At 42.6% G+C, this 21,625-nt stretch overlaps 1 protein-coding gene across 1 annotated transcript in view; it reads right to left on the bottom strand.

Moving 5' to 3' along the window:
• The window catches only part of dnah7 (dynein, axonemal, heavy chain 7), a 311,419-nt gene that overhangs the window by 41,153 nt on the left and 248,641 nt on the right, over nucleotides 1-21,625 (bottom strand). The window contains exons 54-58 of the mRNA XM_048599124.1: nucleotides 15,615-15,791; nucleotides 12,837-12,998; nucleotides 2,425-2,625; nucleotides 1,180-1,341; nucleotides 402-587 (exon numbers count right to left, since the gene is read on the bottom strand). Of these exons, the coding sequence (XP_048455081.1) occupies nucleotides 402-587; nucleotides 1,180-1,341; nucleotides 2,425-2,625; nucleotides 12,837-12,998; nucleotides 15,615-15,791 (888 nt within the window). The remainder of the gene's footprint in view (nucleotides 1-401; nucleotides 588-1,179; nucleotides 1,342-2,424; nucleotides 2,626-12,836; nucleotides 12,999-15,614; nucleotides 15,792-21,625) is intronic.

Below are 21,625 nucleotides of genomic sequence, written 5' to 3'. Positions count from 1 at the left end.
TTGAGCTTTTGGGAGAGGCTGAATAGACTGGGAGTCCGAACCTAAAGGGCATAGATTTAAGGTGAGAGGGCAACATTTTCACGCAGAGGGTGGTGGCTGGAATAAACTGCCAGAGAAAGTGGTGGAGGCTGGTACAATTACAACATTTAAAAGGCATCCAGATGGGTTTATGAAAATGGGCCAAATGCTGGTAAATGGGTCTAGGTTTATTTAGGATATCTGGTCGGCTTGGATGAGTGTGTTTCCATTCTGTACATCACTATGACTATGTGATAACATTGCAAAATATAATTCTTCCAAAACCTGCCCAAGTAGCCAACAAATATAATCTTTTTGCATAACAAATATTTTAGCACATTAAATGCATCAAGAATATCTAGCAATAATAAAATTTTTCTTACATCGCCTTCTGGTGGAGCATAATAGATACCGCTTAAGTCAAATGTATAGGCGTCATTTGTTGTAATTTCTTTGTTATAGAATTTATTAAGAATTGACCGAAGGGTGCGCCGATCCCAGTCATCTGTCACTCTACCACCATAGTTGCATTCACCAGTCATATATCGAATGGCGTCGAGGGGCACATCCTGAATAAATGTACATATGTAGTTGATATTAATTGAATAAAAATTGATTACAATAAAGGCAACATTAGAGGGATTTTTAACATCATTTCTTTTCAATAATGGAAAACAAAAGTGAGGTTATACTATACATATTGTCCCTCTGCTATGTAAGTTGTACATTGCATGGTTTGGTCAAGTACTCAACTGCGGGTAGAGTGATTTCAGACTGGCATTTCAAAAAAGGCTTCAAATGAAGGCACAGAAGCATAAGCCAATGGACTGGAATTTAATTCACTGGAAAAACTATACATACTGACTCCATATTTTACCTGGATTGTACCTACAGTGCAGAAAATTTGAGCAAAAAGCTCAAGCGCTATGCAGACACTAATTCCAGACTTGCAACAGCATTCTGTCACTTTGCTAAGTCGAGGTTAGACTGTGAGGAGGTTTGGAGTACAACTGAATGACTCCTCATTGGGAAGAGGTGGAATTAGAGGTTGAAAACTTCAGAATATCTTCATATGTCCTGGAAGTTTAAAAAGCAGCTGAAGCAAATCTGAGAGCTGGTGGCTCTGCTGCTGGCATCAGTAAATGGTTGGAAATGGCTTACCTCATACTGGTTAAGGAACATGTGGAGCTGTTGTACACTTATTCGCAGATCAGTTTCATTGAACTCATAAGGGATATTCCATCCTAAAGGTCCAAATTTTCGCCTTTCCTGAACTAATGCATGGAAGAAGCATAGACCATACAGAAGCTTTTTAAATTCAGCCTGTTAGAAAAAAATAACATAATATCCATTTCTGTCACCACATACGTTCCTCAAAGATAGCTCGGACCTAAGGCAACCCAAAAGAAATCAAATGTTATATTTATTTTGACCCTAATTTTAAAATGTAAATTCAAGGAATATTTATTGTGAATACACATACAAATGTCATCTCTCATTACAACAGTAACTGCATTTCAAAAGATAGCTCATTGACTGTAAAGCACTTCAAGACACCCAGTGGTTAGGAAAAGTGCTATATAAATGCCAGTCTTTCGATCATTCAATGTATGCCGGTGCTTTTATTTAAATGGAAATACAGTTAGTGCTTATTGCACCTCTAACACAATATCAACATATTTTACAAACAATTTGTCTATTTCAGGTTTTGTTCACTTTTAGTATGCATATTGAATAGATACATTTTCTCCGTCCAGCCGTCAAAATAAAATTCAATTAAACATTAGATTTAAATATTGGTTTGCACCAAACTGTCTGCATTGGTCCTGGAAGTAATTGAATGCAAACTTGATACTGTCACATCATTTAGCTTGTAGTAGTACAGAATCAAGTACCTGCCATACTACTGACTGTGTCTATGTTCAGCACACAGGGAAGACAAGTTTAATTTTCTTAGAAGTAATTTATCCGACTTAAAGGGAAACTGCATCGAATTCAAAGAGGCTGCTGTTCAATACTACTGCTGGAATTTTTAACAAGGAAATTGGAGCACCAGGAGAGAGTGAGTTCCAGGGCCGTAGAAGTAGTACAAGTTTCAGATCAGTTGAAATGTCTGTTTAACATCCCAATCTGTTGCCATTGAATGTTTCTGCAATACCCAAGGCATGTCTAAGTGTGCACTCTTCCCAGTTTGGGGTGCAGCATGTAGCAAAGGTTATCAGAAGAGCAAGGCAAGCCTTTTCTGCATTTTGAGCTTCCAGAGCAACACCATGACATTAAGCTACCCCACAATGCAGCCAGGACCTTTAAATTAGGGTCACAGGGACCAATAATGTGTCTATCCTTGCATCAAGTCCTACAATAATTTGTTAATCCCAAATGATTTGCGAATGAACTGCCACTAACTTGTCTCTTGCAGCTACCAAAGAACTCCGGATCAGAAATGGGATCCATGAGGTAGGATCGGATAATGTTAGATCGAAGACCCTTTGGAGCTTCATTTGTCATTTTCACGCCATTTTGTAGGACAGAAACTGGGAAATTTGGAGATGGATAACTTGTAAGCCACAGTCTGAAGTCAGGATGCGTAGTCTCTGGATTCAATTCCTGAAATATAATGCCACAGATGAAACGATATTAAATCTAAAGTGAAAGAAAGGAGCCGTATTAAAAATAAACTTTACTGTTTCAAATAAAACACAGCAGTGTTCCCTTATTTTTCTTAGTGACTCCCAGATAAGTGAGCCATAAGTAACAAAATTGAAATGTACAATGTTAACACTGATGTTCTTAAGATTAATATTTGATACCTTTCTGTTATCTAAATTTATAGTAAAAAGAGTGAAGGCAACTTTTATACTTGAACAAAAGTGTAATGGTTATAGTTTGTGTGTTTCTATTGCACATTTTCCAAAATTTTCATTTACTGCACATTGATATAAGTTTGTACTTTTTAAGTTTAGACCATAGGACCATAAGACGTTATGAGCAGAAGTAGGCCATTTCGTTCTACTATTCAATGAGATTATAGCTGATCTATAACCCTCTACTCCGCCTTCCTGTCTTTCGCTGTAGCCCAGGATTCCATTACTGATTAAAAGTCTGTCTATCTCAGTCTTGAACATACTTCACAACCTAGCTGCTTCAGCCCTCGGTGTAAACAATTCAACAGATTCACTGCCCTCAGAAAAAGAAGTCCTCCTCATCTCTTGTAAAATACGTGACCACTTGTTCAGACACTACACCCTATGGCCTTAGACTCTCCCACAAGAGGAAACAACCTTTTTGCATCGACCCTGTCAAGTCTCCAAAGAATCATGTATGTTTCAATAAGGTTGCTTTTCATTCTTCCAAATTCCAACAAGTACAGGCCCAACCTACTCAACCTCTCATTATAAAGGAGAGCAACATAGGTTTAGAAGAATGATACCTGGACTTCAGGGATTAAGTTATGAGGAAATATTATATTAATTACTTTTTGGACTGGAGGCCTGTGATCAGCAGTGTGCTGCAAGGATTGGTGCTGGGACCACTGCTTTTTGTCATTTATACTAATGATTTTTATGTGAAAGTAGGAGGTATGGTTAGTAAGTTTGCAGCTGACTTCGTGGTACCATGGACAGCGAAAAAGGTACAACGGGACAATGGGCCGAGGAGTGGCAGATGGAGTTTAATTTAGATACATGTGAGGTGCTGCATTTTGGAAAGGCCAATCAGGGCAGGACGTATACACTTAATGGTAAGGTCCTGGGGAGTGTTACTTAACAAAGAGACCTCGGAGTGCAGGTTCACTGTTTCTTGAAATTGGAGTTGCAGGTAGTCAGAATAGCGAAGAAGGCGTTTGGTGTGCTTGCCTTTATTAGTCAATGCATTGAGTAGAGGAGTTGGGAGGTCATGTTGCAACTGTTGGTTAGGCCACTTTTGGAATACTGTGTTCAATCCTGGTCTCCCTGCTATAAGATGATTGTTGTGAAACTTGAAAGGGTACAGAAATGATTTACAAGGATGATGCCAGGGTTGGAGCATTTGAGCTGAAGGGAGAGGCTGAACAGGCTGGAGCTATTTTCCCTGGAGCATGGAAGGCTGAGGAATGACCTTATAGAAATTTATAAAATCATGAGGGACATGGATAGGGTTAATGGCCAAGGTCTTTTCCCCGGAGTGGGGGAGTCCAAAACTAGAGGGTACAGGTTTAAGGTGATAGGGGAAAGATTTAAAAGGGATCTAAAGTGCAACTTTTTCACGCAGATGTTTGTGCGTGTATGGAATGAGCTGCCAGAGGAAGTGGTGGAGGCTGGTACAAGTACAACATTTAAAAGACACCTGGATGGGTATATGAATAAGAAGGGTTTAGAGGGATATGGGCCAAATACTGGCAAATGGGACTAGATTAATCTAGGATATATGTTCAGCATGGATGAGTTGGACCAAAGGGTCTGTTGCCCTGCTAAACGATTCTACGACTCTATGACTCTAATTAGGCGCATTTTCTCTAGAATTTGGAAAGTTAAGGGGATATCTGATCAAAGTCTTCAAGGTATTAACAGGAAGGTAGACATAGATAAACTACTTCCACTGGTTGGAGATTCTGGAACAAGGGGAATAGTCTAAAAATTAGGGCCAGATCATTCAGGAGCGATGTTAGGAAGCACTTTTATGTACAAAGAATGGTAGACGCTCGTCTCGCTCTTCCACAAATAGCAGTTGATACTAAATCAGTTTTTAATTTTAAATCTGTGATCGATAAATTCTTGTTAAGCAAAGGTATTAATGGATATGGGCCAAATGCAGGTATATCAGTTAGGCCACAGATCAGCCATGATCTCATTGAGTGGCAGAACAGGCTCAAGGGGCTGAATGACCCACTCCTGTCCCTATGTTCTACTACGGTGATTGACTTATTCAGCTCCCCAGGTTCCCTGCTATTATTTCCCCAGCCTTATTCTCGAAGACATACATTCACTTTGGCATTGTTTCAAAGGTATTGATATAGTATGGACAATCAAATTTAAATCCTCAAGTTAGACATGGGCAATATTATTTATATACCAACAAAACATGAAACAATTGGGAGGTAGTACTCTGTCAGAAGATAAAAGGACTCTGTTGTAAATTTTATGCAAGTATTGGGATAGAGTTTTTGAGACATGTCCTGGAGTTATAGATTGCTGTTCATCAAGACAGAATCAAAAACTGTTACAGTTGGAAACGCTTTCCACAGTGAGTGAAAACAATGCCCACTCATCATGAGACTTCAATTCAAGCTCAAAACAAATTGATGGCTAAAATGCATATCACTTTGATAATTATAAGAAATGGAAATGAAGTTAATTTCATTCATAAAAGCCACACCGTAAAACTGCCCAAATTTCCCTTAATTGGTAACCTCATACAAAAGGTACTATGAAAAGATTAGAGATGCAAGAGTTCACATCAATATAGTAGGGCTGAAATTCAGACATTACGAATTCTGGTCGAGGTGCATTGTTGGGTATAACAGAGAGAAAGCAGCCAAGTACATAGATTGATTTTCAACTTCGAAATTTCATTAATTTTTCCACAAATATCAATGTTGACAAAAATGCATATCAACACACTCATAAATGAGGCAAGATATTTTCACTTTAACAGTTGCCGGTGTTAGTCTTGGGTTACTGGTCATAAAGGGGGAGAAAGCAGCCTGAAAACAACTTACTGTATTTTTTTACATCAGTTCACTGACCATTGCCATTGTCAAAGAAACCTTTTGCTTGGTATTATTCTGGTAACAAACCCATTTAATATTAAATCAGAGTTATTTGCTGAGACGCCAGGTACAACTTTTACATGCAAAAAGTTTTTTTTATTCATTTGTGGGATGTGAGCATCACTGGCTAGCCAGCATTTATTGCCCATCCCTAGTTGTCCTAGAGAAGGTGGTGGTGAGCTGCTATCTTGAACCGCTGCAATCCACCTGCTGTGGGTTGACCAACAATGCCATTCAAGAGGGAATTCCAGAATTTTGACCCAGCGACAGTGAAGGAACAGCGATATATTTTCAAACAGGATGGTGAGCAGCTTGGCGGGTAACTTGAAAGTGATGGTGTTCCCATGTATCTTCCGCCTTTGTCCTTCTATTTGGAAGTGGTCGTGGGTTTGGAAGGTGCTGTCTAAGGAACTTTGGTGAATTTCTACAGTACGTCTTGTAGATGGTACACATGGCTGCTACTGAGTATCGGTGGTGGAGGGCGTGGATGCTTGTGGATGTACTGCCAATCAAGCGGGCTGCTTTTCCTGCATGGTGTCAAACTTCAGTGTTGTTGGGGCTGCACTCTTCCAAGCAAATGGGGAGTATTCCATCACACTCCTGCCTTATGCCTTATAGATGGTGGACAGGCTTTGGGGAGTCAGGAGGTGAGTTATTCACCGCAGTATTCCTAGCCTCTGACCTGCTCTTGTAGCCACTGTGTTTATGTGACAAGTCCAGTTGTGTTTCTGGTCAATGATAACTCCCAGGATGTTTATAGTGGGGGATTCAGTGATGTAACACAATTGAATGTCAAGGGGCAGTGATTAGACTGTTTCTTATTGGTGATGGTCATAGCCTGACATTTGTCAGCCCGAGCCTGGATATTGTCCAGATCTTGTTGCATTTGAACATGGACTGCTTCAGTGTCTGAATAGTCGCAAATGGTGCTGACCGATTGTGCAATCATCGAACATCCCCACTTCTGACTTTATGATGGAGGGAAAGGTCATTGATGAAGCAGTTGAAGATGGTTGGGCCAAGGACACTACCCTGATGAACTCCTGCAGCTGCGATGACTGATCTCCAACAACCACGACCATCTTCCTTTGTGCCAGGTATGACTCAACCAGTGGAGAGTTTGCCCCCTGATACCCATTGATTCCAGTTTTGCTAGGGGCTCGTTAATGCCACACTCAGTTGAATACAGCCTTGATGTCAAGGGGTGTCATTCTCACCTCACCTCTGGAATTCAGCTCTTTTGTCCATGTTTGAACCAAGGCTATAATGAGATCAGGAGTTGAATGGCCCTGGCGGAACCCAAATTGGGTGACGCTGAGCAGGTTATTTCTGAGCAGGTGCGACTTGATAGCACTGTTGATGACACCTTCCATCACTTTACTGATGATCAAGAGTAGACTGATGGAGCAGTGATTGGCCGGATTGGATGTGTCCTGCTTTTTGTGTACAGGGCATACTTGGGCAATTTTCCATACTGTCAAGTAAATGCCAGTGGTATATCTGTACTGGAACAGCTTGGCTAGGGGAGTGGCAAGTTTTGGAACACAAGTCTTCAGTACTAATGCCAGAATGTTGTCAGGGCCCATAGCTTTTACAGTACCCATAGCTTTTACAGTATCCAGTGTCTCCAACCATTTTTGGATATCAGGTGGAGTGAATTGAATTGGCTGAACACTAGGGACAACTGGAAGAAGCCGAGATGGATTATCCACTCAGCACTTCTCGCTGATGGTGGCTGCGAATGCTTCAGCCTTACCTTTTGCACTGATATGATGGGCTCTTCCATCATTGAGGATGGGGGTATGCGTGGAGCCTCTTCCTCCAGTGAGTTGTTTAATTGTCCACCACCATTCGTGACTGGATGTGGTAGACTGCAGAGCTTAGATCTGATCCACTGGTTATGGGATCACTTAGTTCAGTCTATCGCTTGCTGCTTATGCTGTTTGGCAAGCAATTAGTCCTGTTTGGTGGTTCCACCAGGGGGACACCTCATTTTTAGGTATGCCTGGTGCTGCTCCTGGCATGCCCTCCTGCACTCTCCATTAAACCAGGGTTGATCCCCTGGCTTTGTGGTAATGGTTGAGTGGGGGAGATGCCAGGCCATGAGGATACAGATTGTGCTGGAGTACAATCCTGCTGCTGTTGATGGCCCACAGTGCGTCATGGATGCCCTGTCTTGAGTTGCTAGATCTGTTCGAAGTCTGTCCCATTTAGCAAGGTGACAGTGTCACATAACACGATAGAGGATATTCTCAATGAGGAACTATGCTGTGGCCGCATTTGCCGATACTGTCAGGGGCGGGTGAATCTGCAGCTTGCAGATTGGCAAGGATGAGGTCAAGTATGTTTTTCCCTCTTTTTGGTCCCCTCACCACCTGCCACAGACTGAGTCGAGCAGCCATGTCCTCTAGGACTTGATCAGTAGTACTGCTGCCAAGCCACTCTTGGCGGTGGACACTGAAGTGCCCCACTCAATGAAAACAATCTGTCTTTCAACATCGGCAAAACTAAAGAACTGATCATCGACTTCAGAAGGAAAGGAGGAGAACAAGCCCCCATCTACATCAAAGGAACTGAGGTTGAGAGAGTGAAGAGCATCAAGTTCCTTACAGTGATGATAACCAATGACCTGTCCTGGACTTCCCACATAAATGCAACAGTCAAGTAGGCACAACAACGCCTCTTCTTCCTCAGTCAGCTCAGGAAATTTGGCAGGTTCATAAGGTCCCTCACCAACTTCTACAGGTACACCATTGAAAGCATACTGTCCGGGTGCATAATGGCCAGGTATGGCAACTACTCTGCCCAGGACCATAAGAAACTACAGAAGGTTGTGTGCACAGCCCAGACCATCATGGAAGCCAACCTTCCATCCATGGACTCTATTTACACAGCTCGCTGCTGCGGCAAGGTAGCCAACGACATCAAAGACCCATTGCACCCTGGTAATGACCTCCTATAACCTCCTCCATCAGGCAGAAGATACAAAAACCTGAACACACACACAGGCAGGTTCGGGGATTGCTTCTTTCCGGCCATTATCAGACTGTTGAATGGATCTAGCCTCAAATAATGTAACCTGCAATGTAACCTTATGCCTCTCAGTCTTTTTGCATGTTGCTTGTTGTGGTCCTTTGCTTGTTGTGATCTGCCTGTACTGCTCATCAACAAAGCTTTTCACTGTATTTCAGTACACGTGACAATAAAATCTAAATCTAAATCAGAGTATAATTTTTGCACTTGCCATCCTCAGTGCTTCCTCTAAGTGTTGTTCAATATGGAGGAGTATCAATTCATCAGCTGAGGGAGGACGGTCGAGTTAGAGCGTGAAACAGGTACGGCAGGAGAAAGGGCAACTTTGTGATGTGACTTTTTCAATGAAATGGAAGCTGGGATGGCAGGGGTCAGAGTAAAGGTCAGGCCTGCGCCTTAGCATAACAACATTAGCAGGTACTCAGGAGCTATTGAATTGTCCAAAAAGAATTTCTATTATTAACTATTTAATTGTCCAAAAAGAATTTTCATTATTTTTGATAGGGCAGGAAGAGAAAAAGCACTAGGTGTGTTGGCCTCTAGGCTGTTTGATATTGGCCAGATTTTGTTAAATCACATTCTCCCTCTGTGCGTTACCTTACTTTAATCAATATTAAAATCTAACTGTTTCTGAACCAAGGTAGAATTCTCACTGGAGGCTTGGGGTTCAATTCCCAACCGATGCAACGTACTATACAAAAACAAAGATGTGCATTAGCAAGAGTATGGGTAAAAAACATCATTGATGTTTCTGTAAAAGCATGTAGTGAACGTGATGCACTTGTGAATAAGGAATGTTACCAGGTATGTTTCATTGATGATGCCAATACCAGAGAATGGTATGCAGTGCTAGCAATGCTGTTACAGCCAGGTGAGGAGGGTGATGCAATCCCCTCTGAGACAGTTTTTTTGTTTTGTTTTAGCATGCAGCTTTCAAACTTCAATTAAAATATAATTAACTTGATCAAAATGAAACAGCCAATTAATTACAAGGTTTCCTTGAATGAAGGGAAGAGGAATTTTATTACCTACGACATTGCGAAAAATGCTAAAACATGACATCAAACACATGCAAACTCAGGTAAACAAACTTAAAAAGAATTGTGAGAGGGTCAATGCAGATAGAAGGGTGAAGGCAGTTGAGTTTAAAATTTTCAGAGTTTTTTAGTTGTTTAAGTGAAACCTGAGTCCCAACTGTTTAGCCATTTTCCTGTTTCCTCAGGAGTGGTGGAGCTTGCAGAAAACTTGGAAAGAATTCTGCAGGACAGAGTTAACCTGCACTTGGAGGCAGGGATTAATCAAGTACAGTCATCATGGTTTTGTTAAGTGAACCGAATTGCTTGAATTTTTCAAAAAGGTAGCCAGGTGCGTAGATGGGTGCAATGCATTTGATGTAGTCTTTTTCAACTTCAGCAAGGCTTTCAGTAAGGTCCTGCATGGGAGACTGAATTTATTGGATTCAAGGGAATGTGGTTAATTCGAACCAGAATTGGCTGAGTGACAGGAAGCAGTGGGCGATGGCTGAGGGGAGTTTGTGTGAATGGAAACCTGTGTCCAGTACAGTGTGGTAGGAACTAGTGTTGAGGTTTGTGCTGTTTGGGGTACCCATAAATGATTTATACTTCAATGAGAAGGATTGATCACTAAGTTTGCAGATGATACAAAAATTGCTTGGGTGGTAAACAGTGAGGAGGATAGCTTTAGATTACAGAAGGGTACAGATGAGCTGGTCAGATGTGCTAATCTGTGACAAATGGAATTCAATTGATAAATGTAAAGGTGATGCGTATCGGCAGGAAACACAAGGCAAGGGGATACATGATGAACAGTAGGACACTGGGAAGCACGAAGGATCAAAGGGACCGAGGTGTGCATGTCAATCAGTCTGTTAAGGTTGCGGGACCAGTAGATGAAGCAGCATATGGGATACTTGCCTTTATTAGCTGAGGCATGGAGTTTAAGAGCAGGGAAGTTATACTGAAACCATATAAAATGTTAGCTAGGCTACTACTAGAGTACTGTGTGCTGTTATGGAATAACATTAAAGGAAGGATGTGATTCCATTAGAGAGCGCATAGAGGAGATTTATCAGGATATTGCCTGGGCTGGACAGTTCCAGTTACGAATAGAGATTGGACAGACTTGCTATCCTTAGAGCTAAGAAGACTGAGGTGGGGGGAGGCATGACTGAGATGTATATAATTATGATGGCAAATATTTCCTCCTGATGGAAGGATGACCAGAGGACACAGATTTAAGGCATGGGGCAGGAGATTCAGAGGGAATGTAAAAAAAGATTCTTTCAACCAAATTTGTTGACTGAATTCTATTTGGCGCTGACCAGCCCATCTGACCAGCTCAACTGTATTGTCCTGTAACCTAAGGATATCCTCCTCACTTTTATGACCCCACCAATTTTTGGATCATCTGCAAATTTACTGATCCACCTTCAAGTCTAAATCATTTATTTCTACCCCAAACAGCAACAGCCTGGGATTTTGGAACTCATGCCTGTAAGGGTGTTAGAGGCAAAAACCCTCATAATATCTAAGAAATATTCAGATGTACACTTGTGATGTCAAGGTATATAAGGCTATAGGCCAAGTGGTAGAAAATGGGACTACAATAGCTAGGTGATTGCTTTTGACCATTGCCAATTCACAATGGGCCAAAATGCCCTGTGCTGTGGATCTCTACGGCTCAAACCTTAACTTCTTGGCGAACAGTGGTTTTTCCAAGATGTTTTTTCACTGGTGCTGTTTCTGATTGAGCAAGAGATGGAGGGAATAGTTTACAGTTTCCTTTTAAGAATACACATTGATTTCTCTCTCCTTTTGCTCAAAGGTTACTGTTTAAATACAGAGATAACACAGTGTGGAGCTGGAGGAGCACAGCAGGCCAGGCAGCATCAGAGGAACAGGCAAGTTGACGTTTCGGGTCCGGACCCTTCCTCAGAAAACTTCTGAAGAAGGGTCCCGACCCGAAACATCAACTTTCCTGCTCCTCTGATGCTGCCTGGCCTGCTGGGCTCCTTCAGTCTGGCAGTTAGACACACCATTATTCTCCCATTCTCACATTCTGATCAATTAATCTACACTATCAGCAGCCTACACCGCAACCCCTACGATTGCATAAATGAAGTCCCCTCCACACTTCACATCAACTCTGAAGAGTCATCCAGACTCAAAACATTAGCTTGCTGTCTCTCCATGGATGCTGCCTGACCCTTTGCGATTTCCAGCACTCTTGTTTCCTATACATGTACAGCCACTTCCCAGAGGAGAAAAAATTACCTTTTATGATTTCAGAAATGATGTTAAATCAAAGCTATTGGTTGGAGGCTTTTAGTTCAGGCCTACATTGGCTGCTGCTGCTGCTGGAGGTGCCAACTTTGCCAGCCTGATGCAGTCTGTGGCGCAGAATTTTCAGTCCATCTTCATGGATAAACCATATAAACATTGAATCTGTGTGCTGCCAAGTGCCAAACACACTTCATTGGGATAACTCAATGACTGAGGAGGCAGAAAATCTGGGAGGGCAGTGAATTTTCATGAGCCTGCATCAACATCTTAATAAGAAACAGCAATATTAGAAGGATGGTGGGACAGAGTGTGTAGAAGTCATTGCAAAAGTCCAGCAGCATGGAAATCAGAGCAACAAGGAGATCAAAGACGAACAGGGATCAATGGTAGTAAGAACGGATGCTATTCATGCTTCTAGCTGTTTCTTGTCGCAGCTATGATTCCTATTACACTGCTGGAAATACTTCTTATCTGTTTCATGTATGTTATTGAACAGTTTGAGAAACCAGTGGTAACAATGGAGTTAAGAAACAAATGGTTCTTGGAACTCAACTGCATCATCTTTAGATTAGTAAGACCCTCAGCCTGTTTCCAGCAGGTGCCGAGTCTGAAATTGATGTCTGCACATTTTTAGACTTGAAAAAGAACCATAAAACAAAAATTGGTAAATGCTTTTTTGTTTGGAAAGCTCCTGCTGTTTTTAAGCATTTCATAATAAACCAAGCACAAATTCTTACCGCACAGACTCTTTCTAAAGTCGGCATCCATGATGTTGCCAGGTGGCAGTTTTGTAATACCACCCAAGACCCTTGCTTCACAGCTTTCTCAATCATATTCATGGCTATTGGCCCTTGACCCTGCCCAAGGGACAGAGAGCTCAGCTTGGATCCTCCAAATCCCTGTACAAATAAAAAGATATTAATTAGCATTTCACATTAATGCAAATAAAGACCAGAATCTTCTCAGCCCCATGCAGGTGGCTTGGAGATACAACAGGGGTTTGAAGCACATCACATTGTCTCCCCATGTTGCCATCTTCAGGAGATTGTCCTGGAGGTACGTTGTGAGCAATAGTAGTTACCTGGACATCTGCAATGAGCTATGAAGCAATGCACTTAAAAAGGTCAATTAGCCTTTAATTACATACAACAATGAAATTTACAGAAGGCACATGGGCCCCTACTGTGTTAGGACTCAGAAACACAGTCTCAGCATAACATCAGAGCTCCATTATATGATTTTGCACATCCACGTAAGGAGACGCAGAAAGCTTCAAAAGGCACTTCGGATGAATTCATCTGAAGGCACTTCTCCTTAAAACTGATTGATGTCCCAGACAGTTCTGTCCATAGAGTTTGCAAACTATTTCAACTGATAGGTACAGGCCATGGTCTTGCAGCAGGCTTTCTCTCACTTCATCTGTCTGACCTACGATGGTGGTATACTTTGGAGTGCTCTAATTGGCTCTCCTCTGTGTTTCTGCTGTCCGTGATTTGGAGGGCAATTTTGAATGTGGCCTGTTAAATCCTGTAAGATTACGCTTTAGGATGCACCTTTGATACAGGTGGGGTTGGAATGTCCTAATCCTATCATTTACTGAGCATTATTATCAAGTGCTGAAAATTCTGGCCATTATTTCCATTTTAAAACAAAACAGAAGCAACATAATGCCAAATGAACAATTTTTTTTTGTCCCGTAATGAACCATTCAATATAGAGACAGCAAAGTTTTTCAGAAGTAGTTATTTATACATAAACCCATAAACATCTTGTTATATTGATTTTCTTACCTCACCCCAAGTGGTTCTTGTGAGGGTAATAACAAGTAATGCTGGTATAATCACTGGTAAAATGCAAGTTCAGGCATCAACTATCCACAGTAAATGTTCAATTTAAGTTAGGTGGCATTCAATATCTAATACTGCACTTACTTAACACCAGCCTCCATCAGTAACACCATAATGTAAATCAGATGATTTAGGTGTGAATGTCCAAGTGCAAGTCATGGTACCATGCCTTTTCAATAGGAGCATTAAGGAGGCTTTGAAAGCGTGCTGTGGGAAGGCAAAGGAAAGTTGGCAGAGTACTTGGTCAAAAGGCAGGAGCACCATGAATGAAAAATGAGAGGTTAGACATAAGAATAAGTCTCATATTGAAACAACAGTGGTATATAGAGGCCTGAAGGTTAAAGGAAACTACTAAGGTAGGGTAGATCATTGCCATAGAAGAGTTGAAAGTGAGAACAGGAATTTTAAATGCTCCTTAGGGTGCACAACCAGTGAATCCTGGAGAGAATAAGTGTTATTTGGTGAAGGTGAACTCTCAGGATAAAGCACAGAACAAGAATATGGATCAAAATTGATTTCTGTAGGCTGTTTAGTTCACCTCACCAATCGACTGACAATCAGTTTTATCATTACCTTGCATCAGAAAGGTAGGGGGCTAAAACCAGTGAGCTGTCTCAATGTACATAGAGTCATAGAGATGTACAGCATGGAAACACACACTTCGTCCATGCTGACCAGATATCCTAAATAAATCTAACTCCCTTTTGCCAGCATTTGGCCCATATCCTTCTAAATCCTTCCTATTCATATACCCATCCAGATGACTTTTAAATTTTGTAATTGTACCAGTCTCCACCACTTCCTCTGGCAGCTCATTCCATTCACACACCACCCTCTGCATCAAAAAGTTGCCCCTTGGGTCCCTCTTAAATCTTTCCACTCTCACCTAAGGTTTCTAGTTTTGCGCTCCCCCACTGCAGGGAAAAGACCTTGGCCATTTACCCTATCCATGCCCCTTATGATTTTATAAACTTCTATAAGATCACTCCTCAGCCTCCCAAGCTCCAGGGAAAATAGCTCCAGACTATTCAGCCTCTCCCTTTAGCTCAAACCCTCCAAACCTGGCAACATCCTCATAAATCTTTTCTGAACTCTTTCAAGTTTCACAACATCCTTCCTATACCAGGGAGACCAGAATTGAACGCAGTATTCCAAAAGCAGCCTAACCAATGTCCTGTACAACCACAACATGACCTCCCAACTCCTATACTCAATGCACTGAACAATAAATGATGTTTAACAATAACCTACAGTATTTGAACCACACTTGGAGTGCATCCAAAATGTGCAATGTTTTCACTATTTGGGTAGGGATTTTCACACATCAGTTTTGTTCAATTTGGTCCATGAAGGGAAAGGTAAGCATTATGGATTTCACTCAAATCTTTCAAGGTAAATACGTTGGTAAGATTTGATCAGCATTCATTTGATGGATGATCCTTCCAATTTTAAGGACCAGACTTATTTTGTTTTTGCTTGCTTGATAGCACCAGCTTTGAGCTTTATTTCACAATAAAATTGTACCCTCATGTCAGTGCTCTAATATTTACTGTGTCAAGGCTTTGCAGCAGGAGTAGTAGGAGGTACATTTCCTTGAACAGCATGGGTAGATTCAACACATTCCAATTGGTCTTTAATCAGCAAAATAGTGGTTACTTTTAGACATACCTGATCTTCAGCAAACTTCAGGAGGGCAGCCATTGGGTCAGCACCAGGCGAAAGGATGAAGATAAGTGGCGCAATGCAGTGACTGTCGCCAAAAGCACTGCCCAGATCAAATGGAGGAGGTTCAATGAATTGTCGGCCAAGTTTAGCTGTTACATATTCCTGAGTCATTGGAATAAACTGAAGAGGAGTTGATTTTTTTAAGATATGAACTAATAATGTCAAATAAAATGTTACTACTAATCAATCATGCAATAAATCATACTCCATCATGCTCAGACATGAGTGTTAGCTTTAATTAGTGATGCAGTGACAATTTGAGATAGCTTATATATTCACAAGTAGAATAACGTGAAGAAATAAACAACCTTAGACTTGTTTAAATTTTAACAAAAGCATTTTTACTAAACTGCGGTCGTAGCATCAGTCATCTCTCTTTTTGGGACTTTATACTCAAAGCCAGGATTTAAGAATTAGAAGAAGTGTCGAGAAGGAAGGTGGTTCTGAAATGCTTCACGTTAAATATGCAATTTGGTGGTATTCTTAAAACATTTAGAGTGTATCTTGGACCCTTGGAATTCTCTGGAATGTTTCTGGGAACAGTTTGTACATCATACATTCTAATCAATTTGAATCTGAAGTTAGCATCCAAAAATAGATAATGCATTCAAGTGCTGTAAATAACTGCAATTAAATCAGGTACAGAATTCTTAAGGCACCCCCACATTTATCATAGAATGGTTACTGGCATATTGTAGTATATGGAACACAAAACAATATAACCACCAGGGCTATAACATGTGGTGTACGGGGAAAATACAATACTTGCTGAAAGAACTTTTGGAAGAATGATGGTTGCAAGTTCCAGATAGAGATGAGTGATACGTTGATGTTGTGATAATCTAATACATAATCTATCATTTAATCTGGATCTCTATTTTGATAGATGCATGGTTGTATTGATTTATAATAACTGTTGTGGCTTCAGATTGTGTTAAACTTGCTACTGATCAAGATGAAATCACATTTCTAGAGATACTAGAATCATTAGGCAGATTATAGGAGTTGGAATTGCGTGAGCTATGACAACACGTGTGGCAGAATTGAATAAGAAGTCCGCCGAGGCCCATGTTAAAGTCAGGAGCATCATACTCCACCTTTTGTGCTTCTCCCAAGCAGCAAGGTAACAGTGAGTTGCCGATTAAGGGAAATTATTGCTCGTTAAACATCTTGCTGATGGTCTAACTCACCCCATTATTAGTCAGCTTTCTGGCTTACTAAACAAGCTTGATGTCAAGAAAACTAGACATGGAAATAAATGTGGGTAGCTGGCGCATTCAGCTCACCACTTGCTACTATTGCCATTCCTGTCGCATATGAATAAACAGCAGCTCAGGGCACAATCTACAAGCACCAAACACATACAACCATAACCCAGATGCTGCCATAACCAGCTCCTGATGACTATCAGGGCACCTCTCCAATACACTGTGGAGCTGGAGGAACACAGCAGGTCAGGCAGCATCAGAGGAGCAGGAGAGTAGACGTCTCGGGCCTGGACCCTGATGAAGGCTCTGTTGCTATCTGACGTGCTGTGCTCCTCCAGTTCTACACTGTATTAACTCTGATGCCAGCATCTACAGTTCTTGCTATCTCTAATACACTGGCAGTGGCTCTGGAAGCATGGGCTTGCATTACAGGAAGCACCAGAAACTAACTTTCGAAGGCTGCACAAGGGTATTTTGTGTGGAGGGGCAAGGACCCAGCTCAGTGATTGGACAGGGCTGCATCTCAGGGCTGCTCACTTATTTAGTGCCTATTAGCATGCTGCAGCATCCCTGTCTTGCCTTGCCTTGCCATGCCAATTAGCATCGTCATACAAACAGATAGCTTGTCTTACAGCACAGCAGTCTTCAGTCAAATGGATGGACATCTTGCTGCACAGCAGCGTTAATCTCCTATATGCTTCCGTGTGCCAGCAGCTTACACGGGAAACATACTGCATGTATAGCAGGCTGCCATGCCTCAAAGTCATAGAGAATCAGCCCTTACTGAAGTCCATGGAGGCACCCAACAATCAGGGGTTCTGACACATTAAGTCATGGGCAGCCACCCTTAGCAGTCCAGGGGATGGGCCACGGCCAGCTGTCCATTTGGGGCGATTCTGCTCAGGGAGTCCATGCCTCTGCAGTCCAAGGAGTGGGTCATGGTCAGTCCTGTGGCTCCAGCTAATGCATTCGGGGAGATGAGCAGCCACAAGTCAGGGGTCTGGGCACTAATCATCCAGGGCTCATGGTGTGTGTCTTTGGGACTGGGGACTGCAGGCTCTGGGAAAGGGAGAATTACAATTGTGAAGTGGGGGGGGGGCAAGAATATCTACCAAGTGGCTGAGAACGGCTAATGTGGAAAGACAATGTCGTCCACTCAAGAACACCTTGGGGATGCGGTGGGTAGGGGGTGGGTGAGTGGTGGTGGGGGAGGTGGGGAGGTAGTGCAGTGAATGATCGAACCTTGCTTAGTCAACTCCTATGTCGAGGGCTGGGTCGGAAAGATGGACAGGTACAGGTGCAAGTTGATGGGCTGAGTGGGGACTTGCTGAAGCATTCACTCAATTGGTTACCAGGAAGTGGAGCCGATGTTTGGGGCTCACTGACATATTGAGTTGGAAGCTGGAAGCCGTTGGCTGAGGAGTGCTCACTGTCACTTTTCATTGTGCTGGAAACTGAAAAGTGGGCAATGGGGAAACAAAAATGGTGACATGCACACTCAGCCGGGGTGGGTTCAGTGATTCAACTTATGAGGGAGGTGCTGCAACACCCAATGTTAGGACTTTTAGAGGGAAAGAACATTGTCCATGCACTGTACAGGACACAGAGCAGCAGTGTCTTCATACCATGGCCACCCTAAAGCATTGCAACTCCCTGCCACAGACACTGCTGGACAACTCACTGACAGCGACACGTTTGGACAGAGACTACAAAACATGAAGGGGCCAATGGTATCAGGGTGACCCAATGCCAAGTATACACATTGTTTGTCTTGCTTCCACATCATTGTCATTCATGGAACCTTGGCAGTCACCACAAAATGATGCCCAATAGTATAACAATGCCTTTGGGCCTACACAAATTAGCAACCAGATTTACTGTTAAAGCATATAAATTTACAAAACAGTTTAGTCACTGGTTCTGGAGCAAGAGTGAAAAAAGTGTGCTTTGCATCGAAACCTGTTGGCCCCAGAGGTTTATCTGGTGATCTGGGGGGCACTTATGTCTGAATGGGGCAGACACACCAAGGGTCTTCTTGTCAGAGTCAAATTGATCCTCCTTGGCTTGAACATCCAAAAGATGGGAGGGTGGCAGGCAGCTTGGCGGTGGATGGCCTGGAGACCTGTGAAGTTTTCAGAGTGAAATCTGAGGGATCTGCATGCTTTCCTTCTTTAGCTAAATGCCTCTTGGTATTGCCCCATCTCCTTGTGGGGATAGGGTAATTGTGAGTTTTTCCAGGTTCTCCATCCCCCTATTGCCATGCCATCAACCCTGTGGGCCAATGAGTGCAGATTTATGCTTTTCTCTAGCGGGCCTTGAGGATGCCGGATCTGGCTATCGATGGCAGTCATCAAACTGTCCAAGGAGGACCCAGACAGTCACAGGATTTGCTGCACTGAAGAAGCTCCAGGCAATGATAGATAATGCATCCCACACGCATGTCTCCATGCCTGTTCCTCGCTGTGCATGTTGATTGCCACTACAGGGTCAAGGGCCTAGGGCTGAGAGGGTGCCTGATCTCCAGTAATCCTCCAAGTGGCAATGGCCTGCAGCATTTCTACCTTGACCAGCTTATGGTACTGTGCTCAGCAGAATGTGGTCCCACATGCACTGTTGCTAATGTTTCTACCATGGTGTCACTATCTGGCTGATGGAGAGTGCAGGAGGCAGCCTTGTCAATGCTTCCTCTGAGATTTCAGTACTTCCATCCTCAGAGGTCTACAGGTGACTTTTGGAGGAGCTGGGTGTTTCTCCACAGAGATTGTGGAGATACTGGCAGCATCCTGCAAGACGTGAGAAAGAAAGCATCGCAGCCAGTGGTCAAAAGTGGGGTGAAGTGAATGAGACTTACAGCGTAGTTAATGTGAGAGTTGCAGTGGAATGAAGAATGGTATTTACATGTTTGGTAGGATATGGATATCTTGGCATCCCTGCAGGAGCAGTTACGGTCTTCTCCAGGAAGGACCGGGATTCTTTCCTTGTAGCAGGTGAGCAGCGCCTATACTGATAGGCTCACTCTGTTCGGTTATGGGCTGTCTTCTCCAGTACTGTGAGAAAGGGAAGGATTGGGTGAGGTGAAAGTTGGTGTCACAGTTTTTAATGCTTGTGCAGCTTATATAACAGTGCAGAAGTGTTTGAAGGGAGTGAAAAGACACTGCAGTGTGTGTATGAATGCGAGAGTGCATGGAGGTAGACAATAGTGAAAGTGGCAGAACATGAACATCAGTGGCAGGTGGGTGCAGCAGCAGAGATAAAGTGTGAAGTACCAGAGCGAAGAGATTGGCACTTATCTTGATGCAGCAAAGGTTTTCATTTAACATTGCTAGCCATTCCTCCACACTGTGGATACTGCACTAAGCAGGTTGGCAACCTCTGGCCAGGCTGCCAGGGTCTGGTGGCATGGATTTCTCTGCTGGTCCTCCAGGAAGATAGCTCTTTGCTTCTTCGCATCCCCATCTACCTAGCTCTCCATGGTGCCATCTTCCCCTTCTCTGCCACATTCAGATTCTGTCCACCAGTGAACAGGGCAGCTTCAGGATGCCAGTGCTCACCTAGTTCACAGCAGGCTTTAAAAGGCTGTGCAGAAGAAAGGGATGCCAATCTTTTGGCAAATATCCAGTGAGTGGCAAGTTGTTTTGGGAATGATGCAGGAATCAGATGAGAGAGACGCCATTGGATATGGGAGATAATTAATGCAGCATAAAAACCGAAAGAACTGCAGATGCTGTAAATCAGAAACAAAAACAGAAATTGCTGGAAAACCTCAGCAGGTCTGGCAGCATAATCAGAGCTAACATTTTGGGTCGAGTGACTCTTCCTCAGAATTAATGCGGCATGTTTGGTAAGATGCAGTGAGAGTGCTCACTTGCAACATTTCCGCATTAGTTTTTCCTCCTATGCAGACTTCAGAGTTCTCTGCATAGTGGAAGCCAACACGTCAGCATGCCGAGTAGAATGCTCAGAACCTCCGAGTGCCTGGGCAGCTGAGGCACAATGTTGCTCATTGGGCCTCATGAGAAAAGCCCCTCAAGAAACCCGATGCAACTTGGACTTAGCCAAAAAATGTTAGGTAAAGACTTCTGTTACTATTCATTTGGAAATTTAAGCCCTGATGATAGATCTTTGATGCAGCTAGTGAGAATTGCCTTTGCCAAAGTTGACCTGAAATTATTACACAGCATCCATGTATTTATTGTGAAAAGACATAGTGAAAACTCCAAATTTTTCTTTCAAAATAAGTTCATGAGCAAATACAGCAGCATCAGGTAAAGGACAGATGTGCAATTAACATAGGATGTATGTACAGGGCTAATGGAGAAGGCAAGGAAGTAACGTGGGGTGAATTTCTTTATTCTTTATTCATTCACAGGATGAGGGCATCACTGGCTAGGCAGCATTTATTGTCCATCCCTAATTGCCCAGAGGGCAGTTAAGAGTCAACCATATTGCTGTGGGTCTAGAGTCATATGCAGGCCAGACCATGTAAGGATGGCAGTTTCCCTCCCTAAAGGACATTAGTGAACCAGATGGATTTTTCCAACAGTCAACAATGGATTCACAGTCATCATTAGACTCTTAATTCCAGATATTTTATTGAATTCAAATTCCACCATCTGCCATGGTGGGATTCGAACCCAGATCCCCTGAACATTATCCGGGTCTCTGGATTAACAGTTCAGTGATAATACCAGTAGGCCATCGCCTCCCCTTGTTCAAATTGTTGCAGCACAGGCACAATGGGTGGAG

Source organism: Rhincodon typus, chromosome 7 (assembly GCF_021869965.1).
Source record: "Rhincodon typus isolate 14 chromosome 7, sRhiTyp1.1, whole genome shotgun sequence".
Taxonomy (NCBI): domain Eukaryota; kingdom Metazoa; phylum Chordata; class Chondrichthyes; order Orectolobiformes; family Rhincodontidae; genus Rhincodon; species Rhincodon typus.
This window is presented reverse-complemented; position numbering and strand designations above follow the sequence as displayed.